The 17,248-nt window shown below is 32.0% G+C and overlaps 1 protein-coding gene and 1 pseudogene across 2 annotated transcripts; one reads left to right on the top strand and one right to left on the bottom strand.

The window, feature by feature from the left end:
- The window catches only part of LOC149538356 (uncharacterized), a 194,216-nt pseudogene that overhangs the window by 172,785 nt on the left and 4,183 nt on the right, over nt 1-17,248 (bottom strand).
- LOC149538357 (receptor-like protein kinase HSL1) lies at nt 1,139-4,423 on the top strand. Of its 2 annotated transcripts, XM_089799703.1 has the most exons (3): nt 1,764-1,883; nt 1,978-3,637; nt 3,755-4,423. In XM_089799703.1, the coding sequence occupies exons 2-3, from the start codon at nt 2,020-2,022 to the stop codon at nt 4,165-4,167; spliced, it is 2,031 nt and encodes a 676-aa protein (XP_089655829.1). In that variant the 5' UTR covers nt 1,764-1,883; nt 1,978-2,019; the 3' UTR covers nt 4,168-4,423. The 2 variants fall into 2 exon arrangements, with proteins under 2 accessions (XP_089655828.1, XP_089655829.1); XM_089799702.1 differs by having other exon boundaries at nt 1,139-3,637.

Raw genomic sequence — 17,248 nt, 5'->3', positions numbered from 1 at the left:
TAAATTATTAATTGGGTATATTACTTATTTTGTATTAACTATTATATATTTAAATTATTTTAAAAATAATATCTTGTTAAATATAAATTTAATAAAATTCAATTTCAAAAAATACATTTACCAATTAAATTTGACTAAGTATAATATTAAAAATAAAACTTTAAAATTTTATACCAAAATATGCCACAAAATTATCATTTTTGCCACCATCATGTGTATTATCAATATTTATTGTAAGGTTTGTGTACTCTTCATGATGACTCGCTCCAACATTCATGTGCACCACTTGAAGGGCCAAATATAGTGCATTTACAATTTTCATTGCACAAATGTTTCATACTTCATGCAAAAATTTGTGCTTAGTGAATGACACTCTTGTTGATATTTCCATTCTTTTGGAGGACACAGCTTGTGAAGTTTGTTGTGGATGAAATAGGATGACTAGTAAGCTTATGAAGAAGGTAAATTTTAGAAAAGATAGTATGAATCTCAACCAAGGAAAAGTCTAATATCAAGTCTAATATGATATATTCAATGTGTACAAGAAAAGAAAAAATAATAAAGATAAAACTTATCTTACTGATATTTTACTATACAAGCAAACTTTGTACATCAGCACTATAGTGACATCATTTAATAAATAACACTATCGTTGCAGCTTCAAACATATAATATATCAAATCAGGACTAAACGAATTGGAGACTCCTGTGATATCCTTGACCTCGCGTGCATTGCAGGTCGTTCAGGACTAAACGAATAGGATCGAAAGCATTGCAGGTCGTTCACGTCTCCTCATCTTCCGTCGCTTTTTCAGCAGTAAAAAGCTGAAAAGCTTAATTTTCATCATTTTTCAGCACCACGTAACATCCAAGGAGAAATTGCATCCTAAAGAGGCCGTGCTCGGTAGCTTCCTTTATTTGTATTCGTTGAAAAATTTTGGCTAGTGTACAACGCTTGTGTTCTGGTTTCTACAATTTGATATCAGCACCGACGTCATAAAGAGATGGTAGCGGAAACACGAAACCTATTAAATTAAAAATCATATAACAGTGGTTCTGCGAACATTAAATTAATTAATAAATTTAAGTAATGGTCAAATAGGGGCATATTTTCATCTGTTTAGGCAAGGGTCTTCTCCCTTGTATCAGGTGCATATTTTCGGCTGCTTAGGAAGGGTTTTCTCCATTGTACCTACAAAGCCAGCGTTTATCTTATCATACTTCAAATTTGCAACGATCATGGTCCACCCAATGCTCGCCTTCTTTTCATTCGTTCTAACCTGTTTCCTTTTGCTTCTCCACTGCTCTTCCCTCTCCCCCGACGGAGCAATTTTACTTGATATCAGAAATGGAGATTGGAGAGACAGCAATAATGCTTTGAGCAATTGGAATGAGTCTCACCAAAATCCATGCGCTTGGAAAGGAATTGCTTGTGATGAGTTCGGCACAGTTATCACAGTCGATCTCACTGGTGCGTTGATTTCTGGCAACTTGACTTCTGCCATTTGCAGCCTTCCCAATCTGACAGAACTGACTCTCCAGGCCAATGCTTTCACTCTTCTTTCCCCAGACGCCCTCCTAAATTGCAAGCGTTTGCAAAAGCTCGATTTGTCGACTAACACCTTCACTGGAACGCTACCAAGTCATATCTCAGAAATGAGTGAGTTGAGAGTCCTGAATATCTCAGGTAATTCTTTCAGTGGCTCCATTCCGTCTACTTTCTTGGGCAATTTAACGCTGTTGGAGATCTTGGATTTATCGGAAAATGATCTTTCGGGCACCATTCCTACCACTTTTATGGCTCACTCGAATCTGACACAACTCTCTCTTTATAAAAACAACTTGTCTGGACGAATTCCGGAGAACATTGACCAGCTCACAAGGTTATCTATTTTGGATTTGGGCCACAATCAGCTTGAAGGCACAGTTCCCAATGCAATTGGCAATCTCACATATCTGAAACTTCTTCAATTGCAGGACAATCGGTTTACAGGAAAGATACCTTCTCAGATCGGCAAGATGCCCCACTTGAGCAACTTGATGCTGTACTACAACAACTTCAGCGGTTGGTTGCCCCAGAGTTTGGGCACATATTCCGACTTCGTTGTCTCTGATGTGTCTCAAAGCGGATTGGAAGGTCCCCTGCCGAAGAATTTGTGCAGGGGAGGAGTGTTGTATGGCTTCGCAGCCTCTTCCAACAATTTCAACGGTACTTTGCCTTCCTTCTTTGCAGATTGTAAATCTCTAGAGTATCTGTACCTCGGCGACAACCAGCTAAGCGGCGAGATTCCAGCGGGGCTATGGGGTGCTGTCAAACTCAAGGGGTTGTTTCTAAACAACAATAAGTTCCAAGGCAAGATTTATCCTGCGATTGGCCAAGCGAAGAATCTGAGTCGATTGAAGATAAGCAATAACTGTTTCGACAGAACAATTCCTCCGGAAGTTGGACAGCTCACGAAACTTCAAGAATTTGAAGCAAGCAACAACAGCCTGTCAGGCCCCATTCCACCTGAGCTCGCAACCTTAAGTCTGCTGAATGTTCTCAAGCTGGACCACAATCTTCTCTCCGAAGAAATTCCCGAGAAAATAATGTCACTGAAGAATCTCAATCAGCTCAATTTGGGTTACAATCGACTAACAGGAGAAATCCCTGGTATTTTGAGCAACGTAAATAGTCTTGATTTGTCAAATAATCTGCTTTCTGGAGGCGTTCCTGCCGAATTGGGACGAATGAATCTGAATATTTTCAATGTATCCAACAATCATTTGTCTGGGCGGATTCCTGATGGCTTAGACAATCCAGCTTACAAGGACAGTTTTGTGGGCAACCCGATGCTATGCGGAGGACGGAATGTGATGCTACGTTCGTGCTCCTCGTCAAGTAAAATGTCACCGCAGAGGTTAGCGACCATTCTAGTGCCATCTTTAGTTATATTAGCCTTTGTAACCTCGCTCTTTATTTATCTGTGTCGCTCCTCGAAGCGGCGTTACCCAGACACGCAGTCGTGGAAGATGACGCCATTCCATTCCACAGATGTGGACGAGGCGTTCATCCTTCGCAACTTGAGAGAGAGTAACGTGATTGGCTCTGGAGGCGCTGGAAAAGTTTACAAGGTCATTCTACAGAACGGGCAAGTGGTAGCTGTTAAGAAGATCCGGAACCGCCGGAACATGAGCAGATCAGGAAGAAATCGCAAGAGAAAAGGTTTGCACGAAGTAGAGATTAAAATGGGGGAAGTGGAGGTGGACAAATTGGGTCTCATCAGGCATGCTAACATCTTGAAGCTTCTCTGTTCCATTTCAAGTGAAGACTCCGATTTCACGCTGTTGGTGTACGAATTCATGCCCAACGGCAGCTTGTTCGACTGCATACACGGAAATCGATCTAGATCCCAAGTAAATCTCCAATGGCCGATCCGTTATCAGATTGCTCTTGGTGTAGCCCGTGGGCTGAGTTATATGCATCATGATTTCTCCTCTCCGCTATTGCACAGAGATGTGAAATCCAGTAACATCTTGCTGGACGAGAATTTTGGGGCTAAAATTTCAGATTTTGGGGTGTCCAAAGAGCTAAACAAGCTGGGGTATGAATTCACGGTGTCTGGTTACGTAGGGTCACACGGATATATCGCCCCAGGTATCAAAACTCACTCTTTCAGATCGACATAATATAGTTTTCGTGCAGAAATTCTCTTATTTCATTTTGGAAATCGTCCTCTTTCTTTTCATTATCTTTTTGAAAATCGTGATGCAGAATATGCGAATAGGCCAAAGGTGAACGAGAAGAGTGATGTGTACAGTTTCGGAGTGGTGATGTTAGAGCTTGTTAGCGGAAAGAAAGCTACGGGTGAGGCGGAGTATGGAGAGGACGGGGACATCGTGGAATGGATACGCAACAGAATTCTGATGGGCGGACAAGAGGCAGTGTTTGACGATCGCATGGTGGGAAATAATTGCATAGAACAAATGATGCGTGTCTTGCATTTGGGTTTGGTTTGCACAAATAGAATGCCTAACCAGCGGCCTTCTATGAGAAAAGTAGTGGAGAGATTACTAACGTGCGGTGGAGATGCGCGCAAGGAGAGATTTCAGAATCTCGGAAGGAACTTGAGTAACGATTCCGACAGCGATAATAGTGAAGCGGTTTGCTCTCACGAGACGGACTAGTAGATAATTGTCCACGTCTAGTTTTTTAGCGTTGCTTCCTCAAGCCAAAACACATGTTTGATTTTGTCCGTATAAAGATAGATCCCGGCTTCACTGGCCTGCCCGAAGCATTGACTTCGAGTGAGCTGTGTCGTGTGGGACCCATCTACCTGCCACCGTTGTTTGTCTGTTTAAATTGAACTTGTGTTTTAAAATTTATTGACCCATCATCAAAGACCTTTTTTAATTTATTAAAATAAAGTTGAGTTCCACATTATTACTTGACAGAATAAAAAGAAGGGGATTGTAAATTCTTTTAAGAGTTACTTTGATTTAAGTTTATGATGTGGATAAAATTATCTAGAAATAATAATATGATTTATGTAATGAAAATAAACTATTTAATAATTATTTTAATATTTTAAGTAAATGATCAATTTTAAAAGTATTTTTATATTTGATCAATAAAAGGCTGAAGTCAAGATTATTTATTATGTATTGTTATTAATTATTATTTTATTAAGCATAAATAAATTTGAACCCAAGATCTCTTTGATAAGAGGCTCACAATTTATCGTTGTGTCGTAGGCTCTTGTCTATATTTATTTTATATATTAATATAATAATGAAAATATTTCCTTTCTAAAGTGAAATAAAGTATCTAATAATGTTTTTATTTTTTTTGATGTGTAAGATCTTTATTTAAAACTAATGGTTAGAAATTATAAGAAATAGATATAATTTCAATTTTTTTAAAAATTTTTTTTTAAAAAAAATCATGTTTTTTTTAATACAAAGATCTATATTGAATTTTTTTAAAATATATATAATTAATATTCCACCAAATTAATACTTATTTTTGTGCATATTAAAAATAAAATAAAATAATTAACAAAATTTAATTTAATCTTTTATAAAAGATTACATGAAAAAACTAAATTTATATTCTTTCATATATAATGTAAAGGAAATTTTTTATACAATTGGAAAAAAAAAACATAGATGTATATATCATATATAAACATAATATTAATAGTATTACAAATTTAATAGTATTAAATAATTTGTTTTTCATTCTAACAGTTGATTATTGAGATAAAAGGATCATAAAAAATAATTTTAAAATATTATAAAAATTTAAATAAATATAAATCATTGTTTCTAAAAAAATTAATTTAAGATAATTATTTTATTTGAATGTCAACCATAAAATGATCAATTTAATAAAATATGGAAAATATTATTTCTTAACATTATATTAAAAAAAATATCTTTATATTTTAAACTTAAATATTAATTAAATGAAAAAAAATATCTTTTTTAATTGTAACTTCTAATTGTTACTTTTATATCAATAAAATTGAATATGCACCCTTAAATATACATCTTCAAGAGTATCTAGATAATCAAGATCATCAGTAGGTAATAGAAGATGAAGAGGAAGTTGTGTAGGAGGATGCACTACTTCCTTAGAAGGATAATAACCTATATGATGTTTATTTTCTATAAATTATAATATTCGATATTGATAAATGAAAATTAAAATACATGCATAACAAAAATTAGTTATTGAAAATTAAAATATATGAATAATAATAACACATTTTAAATGGTCAATATAATCAAACATCAGAAATATTAAATAGTTTATTTCAACAAATCTCGATCTCATGTCTGCAAAAAATGTGAACTTTGAACATTACGTAACACAAAAGAGAAACGATAGCCAAATAAGCGGGTCCCACATTTATGACACACTTGGTTAAGTCAAGCCTAAAGATAGTAAACAAAGCCTACTTGAGAAGGTTTGGAATTTTAGATTAAATAACACTTCCTTCTGTGTCTAATTTAGTAGTCTATTCCATTAATATTAATAATATCATAATAGTGTTTCAAATGTGTCTTGTCATATGGTTGGTCAGATATAAATTTAATGTGTTTAAATTTTTCTTATTTATATAATTGGTATCATAGTGTTTACAATGTTGTTTTCGTTAAATGGCTTGTCAAATATGAATTAAATGTGGGATTAGATTTTTCTTATAAATATATGTAATGAACCCTTTTTTAATATACCTTAAATCGCTCTTCTCTTCCAATTTAAAGTCTAGTGAATAACTTCAAATATTCATTCAATACATAAATATATATAGGATTTGTATTTATTTTCAAAGAATTCCCAATTCTTGAACTATATGTATATATATATATATATATATATATGAAATAAAAAAATTGTATATAAGATAAAAATATATTTGAAATTAGGGAAACTCTCTTGTTTATAGCTTAATATCTCCTTTTACTCAATTGGTGACTCAACCTCCAACTTAATTATTAATTCCTTCTTTATCCGCAGGTGGTCTTGTTATATTGACCTTTTACATTCTTATTTTAACATTTCATTGCATGCTACGTATATATATCAGACAATAATGCTCCTTTATATGGATTGCGTATCCTTCCAAGTGTCCCTGGTCTGATTACCTTAAGCTGTGGTGTCAGAACTAAGATGCTATGGTCGGTGTTACTAATTATGACCCGTCGATCTTCTCCTTTGTCCTATCCACGTCTTCTTGCATCCAAACTCGATGAAAGGAGGTGGATTAGATAGGGGTCTTCAGTAATATGCACTTTGGTTATGGAAGATTAAACAATGAGATAGCCTGTGATGTGTTCCCGTATTGTTCGACTTGACTGGCTGTTTACACTGTTTGCTCTTATCCTTTGTATTCAATGTTTTTCAGTTCCTTTTGACTTCACTATTTTTCATCCATGTCGTGTCGACCCTATCCTCACTCTTATAAATACCTGTTTGGAAGGGCACGATTGATGTGACGTAGCCCCTGATTGCTTTTAACATATGTTGTTTACGTATTTATGAAGGGTCGCAGCTTGAATATGGGTGAGTATAGTTTATAAGAGATATATCTAATTTGAAAAGTATTTAATGTATTTGATAAATCAATCAATTTTATAATTAAATCAATCTCAATTAATTGTATTAATATTAAATGATATATGTATATATATTACATAATTAAGGTATTTAACCAATTATGTTTATATTTATTATGAATAATATCAATTTATGTTATTATTGAATAGTTATATAATATTGCATGTTATTATAACATATTTAAATATATGTTATGTAAATATAATTCTATATTATATTAACATTTTTTATTAATTCTTATGTCATTAATATATACATTATATTGATTAATTTATTTATCAAATTATCATTAGTTATTAATAATATGTATATCCAAATGTGATAATATTTAGATATATTATAATCTTTTTTGGTTTCATAATGTAATTATAATATTTTTATTATCTATTCATTGTTATTCTTAATTATTATCATTGTATAATATGTTATTCAAATATTCATATATCCTTAAATTTGGGCTCATGACAAGTTTGCCCCTCTTGAATTTGCTTTTCCTGAAGCAATAATCGTTTTCATATTTGTTTCACCTTATATGACAAAATTGACTACTAGATCCCATTCAAATTTTTACTTATAAGATTACTTCATTCTATTCTATAAAGAGTCACACATGTAGTATGCATTTGAATGCAAAGTATACATATGAATGTATGAAGACACAAAGAAAACATGAAGCATACACATTGATGCATGAAGACACGAAGTAGACATGATGTAGACACATCATACATAACCTTGATTAGATCCTAAAATTAATAATGCGCAATGACTATACTTCTTCATTAGGCTTATAAACCCTGTTACCACAAAATAAGCATCAGTACATGCATACATATAAACTTCAAAGAAATTTGAATGATAATAAGTTAATCCAAGCCAAATCCATGCTAAGCCCAAGAATGGAACTTTGGCCCCCTTGGCCCTAGTGGTAGGTGTTAGGCATCCACACGAGGTGGTCTACTTAGTGGATTGCTTGTTTGGCTAGAAAGGTTCTTGTGAAAAGGAGTCATTACTATCTTTCCCTTAACTAGCAGTACAATAGGGTGTCCTAACCACTCTTCCTTCATTGCAAACTCCATAGAAAAGTTGATAGGGTGCCCTTACTATCTTCCCCTTAACTAGTACTACAACAGGGTGTTCTCCCCTGATTGCAGACTCCATAGGAAAGTGGCAGGATTCCCTTACTATCTTCCCCTTAACTAGTACTGCAATAGGGTATCATAGTAGCTCTTCCCTAATTGTAGACTCCATAGGAAGGATAGATGCTCTTATAGTCTTTCCCTTAACTAGTACTACAATAAGGTGTCTTAACAGACCTTCCTTGATTGCAGACTCCATAGAAAAGTTAAATATGGCCTTTCCCTTAACTAATACTACAATAAGGTGTCTTAACAGACCTCCCTTAATTGCAAACCCCATAGGAAAGTTAAATACGGCCTTTCCCTTAATTGGTACTACAATAAGGTGTCTTAGCAGACCTCCCTTAATTGCAGACCCCATAGGAAAGTTAAATATGACCTTTCCCTTAACCGGTACTACAATAAGGTGTCTTAACAGATCTTCCTTAATTGTAGATCCCATAGGAAAGTTAAATATGGCCTTTCCCTTAACTGGTACTACAATTACGTGTCTTAATAGATCTCCCTTAATTGCATAGCCCATAGGAAAGTTAAATATGGCCTTTCCCTTAACTGGTACTACAATAAGGTGTCTTAACAAAACTCCCTTAATTGCAGACCCCATAGGAAAGTTATATACACTAGGGTTTCTATATAGTCTTTCCCTTAACTAGTACTACAATAAGGCATCTTATAGACCTTCCTTGATTGTAGACTCCATAGGAAAGCTACTTGAAATCCCTAAATCATTTCTTAAATAATCAATTTTATACCTTTATGATTACATTAATTAAGAAAACTTACAATTTCATATTTTTAACTATGGTTGAACTTCCTTGAAGCTCCATCTGTTCCCTTGATCATATCTCATCTTCTTCGGTGTTGTCCCTTCTAATTCTGGGTCGAGTATTTCCTCTATTCTATGAACTTGACCTTTCTTTCTGCATTTATGTCCTGGTTCCCATGATTCCTCACATTTGAAGCATAATTTCTTCCTTCTTAAGTCTTCTCAGTATTTTTGAGCTTTCTCATCTTGGCATAGGTGACCCTTTTCAAAGTCCTCGCCACAGTGAACATATTTTCTTTTTGGGAGTTCTTGCTTGTGCTTTCATTCATATCATGGAATGGTTTACTATGGTTGCTCAAAGGTCTACAACTTGATGATGAAATTTCTAATCTAGAGCTGTTTCAATAGCATCGTCCAAAGATGTTGGTTTAAGAGCACTAGCCAACCCTCTTAGTGAATCTTTTAATCCTTCCATGAACAAGCAAGTGAGTCTGTCATTATCTACTCCTGTAACCCTGACTGAGAGTTTTGAAATTTGGTTATATAACCTTTGACTGATCCTTGTTGCTTGATTTGAGTTAGCTTTCTAAAGTCTTCTTGAGAGTGCTTTCTATTAAACCTTTTAATGAGTTTTTGAGAGAATTCTTCATAAGAAGTAATATTTTGGTGTCCTTAAGTAACAAGGCCATGATGCCACCAATCATGTGCTATGCCTTCTAAGTGAAGGATTGCAAATTGAAGTGCATCCTCTTCTGTCATCGGGCTAAGGGTAAGATAACTGTTCAATTTTTGTAGCCAAGTGTGTGCAGTGGTCTTTTCTGATCCATCAAAATTTGGAAGTGTTACTTTATTTACTTTTCTTTTAAGATCTTGATTTTATGGTCTTCTTACTCTCCTAGGAGTTTCATGCTTTTTGGCTTCATAGAATTCTCTAAATGTTACTAGCTCTTTGATTTCTAGTTCAAGACTGGAATAAGCTCTTGCATTGTCAACAGCATTATTGGTTGCTCGTCCCTCTCCTTCCATCGAGGGGTCCTCCTGAGGTAAGAAAGGGGGTTTGGGCACTTGAGATGATGAAGCTCCATTATTTTTTGAGTGGTTTGAACTTACGTCTCTTCCACTAGCATTATTGTTTCTTAGATTGTTTATGGAATTTCCCATGTTTTGCAAGGCTTGAAGAAGTGCTTGATTTGATCTTTCTATTTGTATATCTAAGGTTTGGTTTTTCTGTTCCATAACATTTCTAATTTCATTAGATAATTGCTCACTCATCTTTACTCCTCTTGTCATTTATTATATTTTCAAGATGGTAGGATCAAGCTCTGATACCAATTGTAATGAACCCTTTTTGAATATACCTTAAATCACTCTTCTCTTCCAATTTAAGGTCCAGTGAATAACTTTGAATATTCATTCAATACATAAATATATATATAGGATTTTTATTTATTTTCAAAGAATTCCCAATTCTTGAACTATATATATATGAAATAAAAATTTGTATATAGGATAAAAATATATTTGAAATTAGGGAAACTTACCTTATAGCATACGTTCTCTTGTTTATACCTTAATATCTCCTTTTACTTAATTGGTGATTCAACCTCCAACTCAATTATTAATTCCTTCTTTATCCGCAGGTGGTCTTGTTATATTGACCTTTTATATTCTTATTTTAACATTTCATTATATATATATATATATCAGATGATAATGCTCCTTTATATGGATTGAGTATCCTTCCAACTGTCGCTGGTCTGATTACCTTATGTTGTGGTGTTAGAACTAAGATGCTATGGTTGGTGTTACTAATTATGACCCATCAATCTTCTCCTTTGTCATGTCCACATCTTCTCGCATCCAAACTCGATGAAAGGAGGTGGATTAGATAGGGGTCTTTAGTAATATGCACTTTGGTTATGGAAGATTAAACAATGAGATAGCCTGTGATGTGTTCACGTATTGTTTAACTTGACTAGCTGTATACACTGTTTGTTCTTATCCTTTATATTCAATCTTTTTCAATACTTTTTGACTTCGCTATTTTTCATCCATGCCTTGTCGACCCTATCCTCACTCTTATAAATACTTGTTTGGAAGGGCACGGTTGATGTGACGTAGCCCCTGATTGCTTTTAACATACGTTGTTTACATTTTTATGAAGGGTCACAGTTTGAATATGGGTGAGTATAGTTTATAAGAGATATATCTAATTTGAAAAGTATTTAATGTATTTGATAAATCAATCAATTTTATAATTACATCAATCTCAATTAATTGTATGAATATTAAATGATATATGTATATATATATTACATAATTAAGGTATTTAACCAATTATATTTATATTTATTATGAATAATATCAATTTATGTTATTATTAAATAGTTATATAATATTGTATGTTATTATAACATATTTAAATATATGTTATGTAAATATAATACCATATTGTATTAACATTTATATTAATTCTTATGTCATTAATATATACATTATATTGATTAATTTATTGATCAAATTATCATTAGTTATTAATAATGTGTATATCCAAATGTGATAATATTTAGATATATTATAATCTTCTTTGGTTTCATAATGTAAGTGTAATATTTTTATTATCTATTCATTATTATTCTTAATTATTATCATTGTATAATATGTTATTCAAATATTCATATATCCTTAAATTTGGGCTCATGACAATATAATTGTTTAATATATATAATTTTTTTAAACAAAAGTGGATATACCCATTGCATTTTATATATATTTATTTTTCTTATACAGGTTCAACAAGGACTCGTGGAGGAAAGAACCCAACAAGAAAACCTCCACTTTTTCTCATTAAAATTCTAAAGTAACTAAAAAGTATAGAAAAAGAGCATGATAATTACTTATTGCCAAACAAACCTAAAATTAGTAAAGTTTACAAAATTGGTCATATGGAAGGAGGCCAAATGATTTTTTTTCAGAAATTTGAATCATAATACAATTGCCAATTTGAGTATATAACCCTCTCCACTTCCCAATTTCATGGTTAGAAAATGTCATACATATTTGTCCCAAAAAATAATCCCACCCTAATAATGAAGCTGACAATGTCACAAAGTAGTAGATGTGGAGCCCCATACGATGAAAAAGAAGTCACAGACACCTATGTGAGTCACACATAGAACAATCTGAATATATCACCCACATGAGCCATGGTAATAAAGCTTCCATTATTAAATCGAACTATATGTATAGATGATCCAAGAGAAAATTATCATGAAAATCCAATATGTGAGTTGAAAACATATTGGAGGAGAGTAGTATAGAACCCTATTACGTACAACAAACTATAGTACAGATACAACATGTATGCACAAAGTGACATATCTTGGAAGTACAACTAATATACACAATATAGTCTTCAAAGAAAAAATATTCAATCTACTCTATCAATCTACAACATCATACTATGCATAAATACCAATAATTATAAGTATTGACTATTTATTTCTAGTCCCCAAAACAAACATTTTTCTCAAGTATAGATTTTGTATTGAGGAAGATCAATATCCACCACTACTGTACCAAATTTAAATATTTTTTTGGCTTCAAAAGCTAAATCAATGGTGCTATATCTTTCACCTAGCATGTTTCAATGTCAAGTAGTAGTTTTATGAGTTTTATTTTAGACTATTTCATCAATGCCTTTGATTGCTAGCATCCCAATACTGTTAGGAGATGCAATACAAAAAATTTCATATTTAGAATCAGACAACTACACATATTCTGATATTGTGTCTTGCTAGTTGTGAATACCTTCACTATGGTACTCTCATTATCTTGGACAACTTTCCGCATCATATGCTATGTCCTTCTTTTGATAAATATATTTCAACACTATAATATTAATATCCACTTTAAAACTTGTCATGCAACAATGGTCTTATAATTTTTTACAACTTTTCTCTTATTAGAATAACCTAGAGATAAAAATTTAGATCAATGAATTTTCGTAAGGTTATCTTTAATGCCATCTTTGAAATATATCCTTGCATGGCTTTTCCCCTAAACCAATTGAAGACTTCACTTCTAAGAAATTGGGAAGAGATAGTGCAATGTTGCATGCTTGTGTGTGTGTGTGTAAAAAATATTTGTAGTGGTATCTAAAGACCTTTCATAGGTGGTCCTCTAAATATTTATACGTACAAAGATGTCAAACAAAAAAAACTCAAAGAGTAAAAAAATCTTGGGTCTTCCCTAGTTGAGCCCTAGGTTCAACTCCTAGGAGACACTATAAAATAATTAACCAAAATAGTTTATTCATTCAATGTCATAAAATAGAAACATTTTTAAAAAGAAGAACACAAATGATGTAAATGATAGTACTAGTTGATGTTGATTGTTAAAAATTATCAATCATTTGGTCTTGACTAAGCTAGTATTAGATTTATGCATTTTATAATTGCTCAACTTGTATTAAGATCTACTCAAAGATGATTTTAGAATATATGAGAATACAAATTATTTTATTTACTAGCATAAAAATTTGTTTATAAAATATCAATGTGTGTATCTAGTTGAAGGTTTCATGTCAGTAATTTTGGTTATGGTATTTTTGTTCTGATGTGTGAATCATGTTTTGATTTCTTACAACATTTATGTTTTTTGTTTCTATTTTGTGCTATTAATGACTTTCATTTTCCAAATTGTAATATGTTCTCTACAACCTCACTGATCATGAATAAGCACTCTTAGGATGCATGATTTGAGTATGACATAACCTCTTAGTATTTGATTCACCAAACCATCTTTGAAAATACATTTGTTTCTAGCAACCATGTTTAATAGGGGAAAATGATTAAAATTACAGTTACTATTGTTGTATTATTTTATAATATTGTTGTTTAGTTATTGAACTTCTTTAGGGATATTTTGGTAAAGAAATACTTAATAGGAAAAAGAGATGAAATTCAATGTAGTTATATTCCCATTTTGCTAAAACAAATTTCCTAACTTCATAATTCTTTGACAAATTGCCCAGCTTTTATGTTTCCATAAAATGATTTTTTTTATTTTTTGTATTTGGTAAATTAGTCTTTCAAGCATACACAAGGAAATAATTGTATTTCCATATAGATAGCTAGGTTAAACCTTAATTTGATGATGAGGATGCAAAGGAATGGATGAATCTAGCCATATTGCACTCCAAGTTAAGAGAGAATAAAAGTGACTAACAGTTCAATCGTTGTACTATGAAAGAGAAGACACCAAGATACTAGTAATCCCTTCATATTAAGAGGAAATATCTTAGGTATTATAACCCATAGAGTTCAACGAATTCCTAGTGAAAATGATGCAACTTATACCAATAGAACAACTAGAGATAGCCTCCACCCAAGCAACTATAAAGAAGATCATATGGAGCATGCTAGTAACTAGTATTACAATCTAATAGTGCTAGAATAGATGCTTGAATTCCTCTTATAGAAAACATTAGAAGTGGTCTGCTACTAGGTTTGTCTAAACAACAATGCACCAATAATAGAACCTATTATAAGACCTAAATATATATTACACTAAATATGTATGGCATGAATATTACATGTATGAAAATTTCTAAAACTCACAACAAAGAATATAACTTGATTTCTAAAATATATGAACCATTGATAGAACAAAATTGATATAATTTTTTCAATGAAGTACAACTTGAATAAAACTACAAGTATACTAGTATACAAATATTGAAATAAAAACTAATGAAACTCTTATTATAAAAGCATACAATTATATCAAATTATGTAATCCTGTATAACCAACTTCACCTATCATCAAATAAAAAAACTATATGTAACTATCATGACCCCCACTTAGAACCCTAACTATAGTGTTCTTCACTTACAAGAGATAGATAAATGATATTAAAAATGCATTAGTATTAACTATTGATATAATGATAAATAAATATACTATATTCATTAACTATGATATAAGGTTATATATGTTACCATAATATAACATATTTTTTAATATATCAACATATTGACATAATAATGATATTATATTCATATGATAATAAATATAATATAAAATAGTTATACATCAAATATTATGATGTATACTTATTTGATAAAGAATAAATAATATTTATGGTAATTAATAATCAAACAAAGAATTACAATTAATATACTATTAAAACCTTATGAAAACCTTAATAATAATAATATATTAATCTTATAAATAATAATTATAATAAGGGCATTAGAATAGACACATCCCTTCAAACATGGCAGATATATAAGGATATCATTGTTGGGGGGAAATATATCATTATGGATTAAACATTTACCTTATCAAATATAGATGCAAATCAGGAACATTACAAATGGTATCAGAGCATGATCCTGCCATCCTATAGGGTAAAAGATAAAACAAGGAATCAAACAAAGACATGAATTATGAGGGTTAAGAAAAGAATGGAAATGAACATAAATGAATATATATGAATATTCTAGCATATTGGTGACATTTCAGTATCCTTCATTTCTTTCTTAGCATATGCAATGACGAGATTATTAGTAGAAGGTGATGATGGATGAAAGAAATCAATGGGACATTACACTTATTATTAGCATTAACACTCCCACTTTTGTTGCCCTCTTAAATGGAAAAGGCATGAAAGGCATGTCTCATGAAACCATGAATTTATTCACAAAAATTATCATTAGGAGTCGCAGATGTGATCAACATGTTATGTGTACTGCTTTTATCTATAAGCTTTTCCTACAAGGTAGTCTATCTGATGCAAAGTTTATCATGAAGGAGATTTCAGAGAAAATCCAGAAGCCTCCTTTAATGACATATGCTCACTTGATAAATTTTTTGTGTAATTCAGGTATGATTTTTGAAGCTAGCAAACTCTTTAATGATATTTTGGAAGATGGTTATTAGCCAAACATAGTAACAGACAATATTTTGTTTAATGGATTTTGCAGGCAAGGTATGTTGGATGACACTAAGGGATTCTTAAAAAATAAATTAAAAGTTTCAAAGAGAGGACACAATCCTTATGTTTTGGTGAAAAAGACAGGGATGGATGCCCTTTTCAAAGATTAGTAGTTGCAAAAACTAGGAGCTCTTTAGAAGCTATTATAAAAGATCATGGTTTGTTTGAATAATATTAAAATATAAAGCCTTGCTTAATAACCCCCACAAGGTAGATAAGTGAATTTTGTTTGTATACTTCACTTTTGCCATTAGAAATGGTGTAGCTGAGATCATCTATATTGGCAAGAAAAAGCTATGTATAGTGTCTCATTGATATTGCTAACAAAATAGTTGTAAGGAAATAAGTGTCACTTACTTGTAAGCTTGGGAATCCTATTCTCATTGCTAATGGCCAGAACTAGCTGAAGTCCAAATCCACCAAGATTGGCATATTTGTATAGAAGTTTGAACTAGGATTTGTTAAATAGTTAGTTGATATTACTCTAATTTTGAATCATCTATATCAATTAATCTATTAACCGATCTAATTCAAACTTTTCTTTCAATGAATGAAGGCTTGGCTTATAAAGAATCTGATTTTAGTCACTTAATTTGGGAACATAACTAGTTGCCATGTGCATACTTCAAGAAGGGATGGAAGCTTCACAAGAAACGATCACTCTCTAAAAAAAAATGTGGATTTAATACATTGCATAGATCTAACAAAAAAATAAAAAAGAAAGTTTGATATTGAGAAAGTAGGTTCACTAAAGATTCTTAGGGTTGAAGATTATCAAATGAATACCAAGAAAAAGGCATTCACTTGGTAACTAAAGGTCTAGATCTTCAATTTATACCATAGATATTTCCACCACCAAATACAAAGGGTTAGTTTCAGAATAGATGATGAAGGGCCTTCCTAATTAGAAATGGTGATTAGATAAGGCGAATGGGGATCAATATGGAAATATACAGGGTGCACTCCCTTTTATTGATCACACCTTGGTTGGGATATGAAAATTAGTTTCAAGAGTTGAAAATAGTGAAGAGTGGGTACTCATTCCTCTTACTCCCCAAGATTTGTTGGAAGAAATAGTGAAGTCATCTGATGGAATAGATTTTATGGTTGCCATTTTATCAGATATAATTTGGTTTAGTATTAAAAGAAGTATGAATCTATTGATTTTTAATATGAGGTCCATGGAATGGACTGTGTTGTCAGGATGCACAACTGAAGATCATGCTAATTACACTCCA

Source organism: Cupressus sempervirens, chromosome 9 (genome assembly GCF_028749045.1).
Source record: "Cupressus sempervirens isolate cs-2001-9-10 chromosome 9, ASM2874904v1, whole genome shotgun sequence".
Classification (NCBI taxonomy): Eukaryota; Viridiplantae; Streptophyta; class Pinopsida; order Cupressales; family Cupressaceae; genus Cupressus; species Cupressus sempervirens.
This window is presented reverse-complemented; position numbering and strand designations above follow the sequence as displayed.

Excerpts from the sequence above, each read along its gene's own strand:
- LOC149538357 (XM_089799702.1), top strand. The coding sequence starts at position 1,240 with ATGGTCCACCCAATGCTCGCCTTCTTTTCATTCGTTCTAACCTGTTTC. Across the intron at positions 3,638-3,754 it reads ACACGGATATATCGCCCCAG|AATATGCGAATAGGCCAAAG; the intron begins GTATCAAAACTC and ends ATCGTGATGCAG.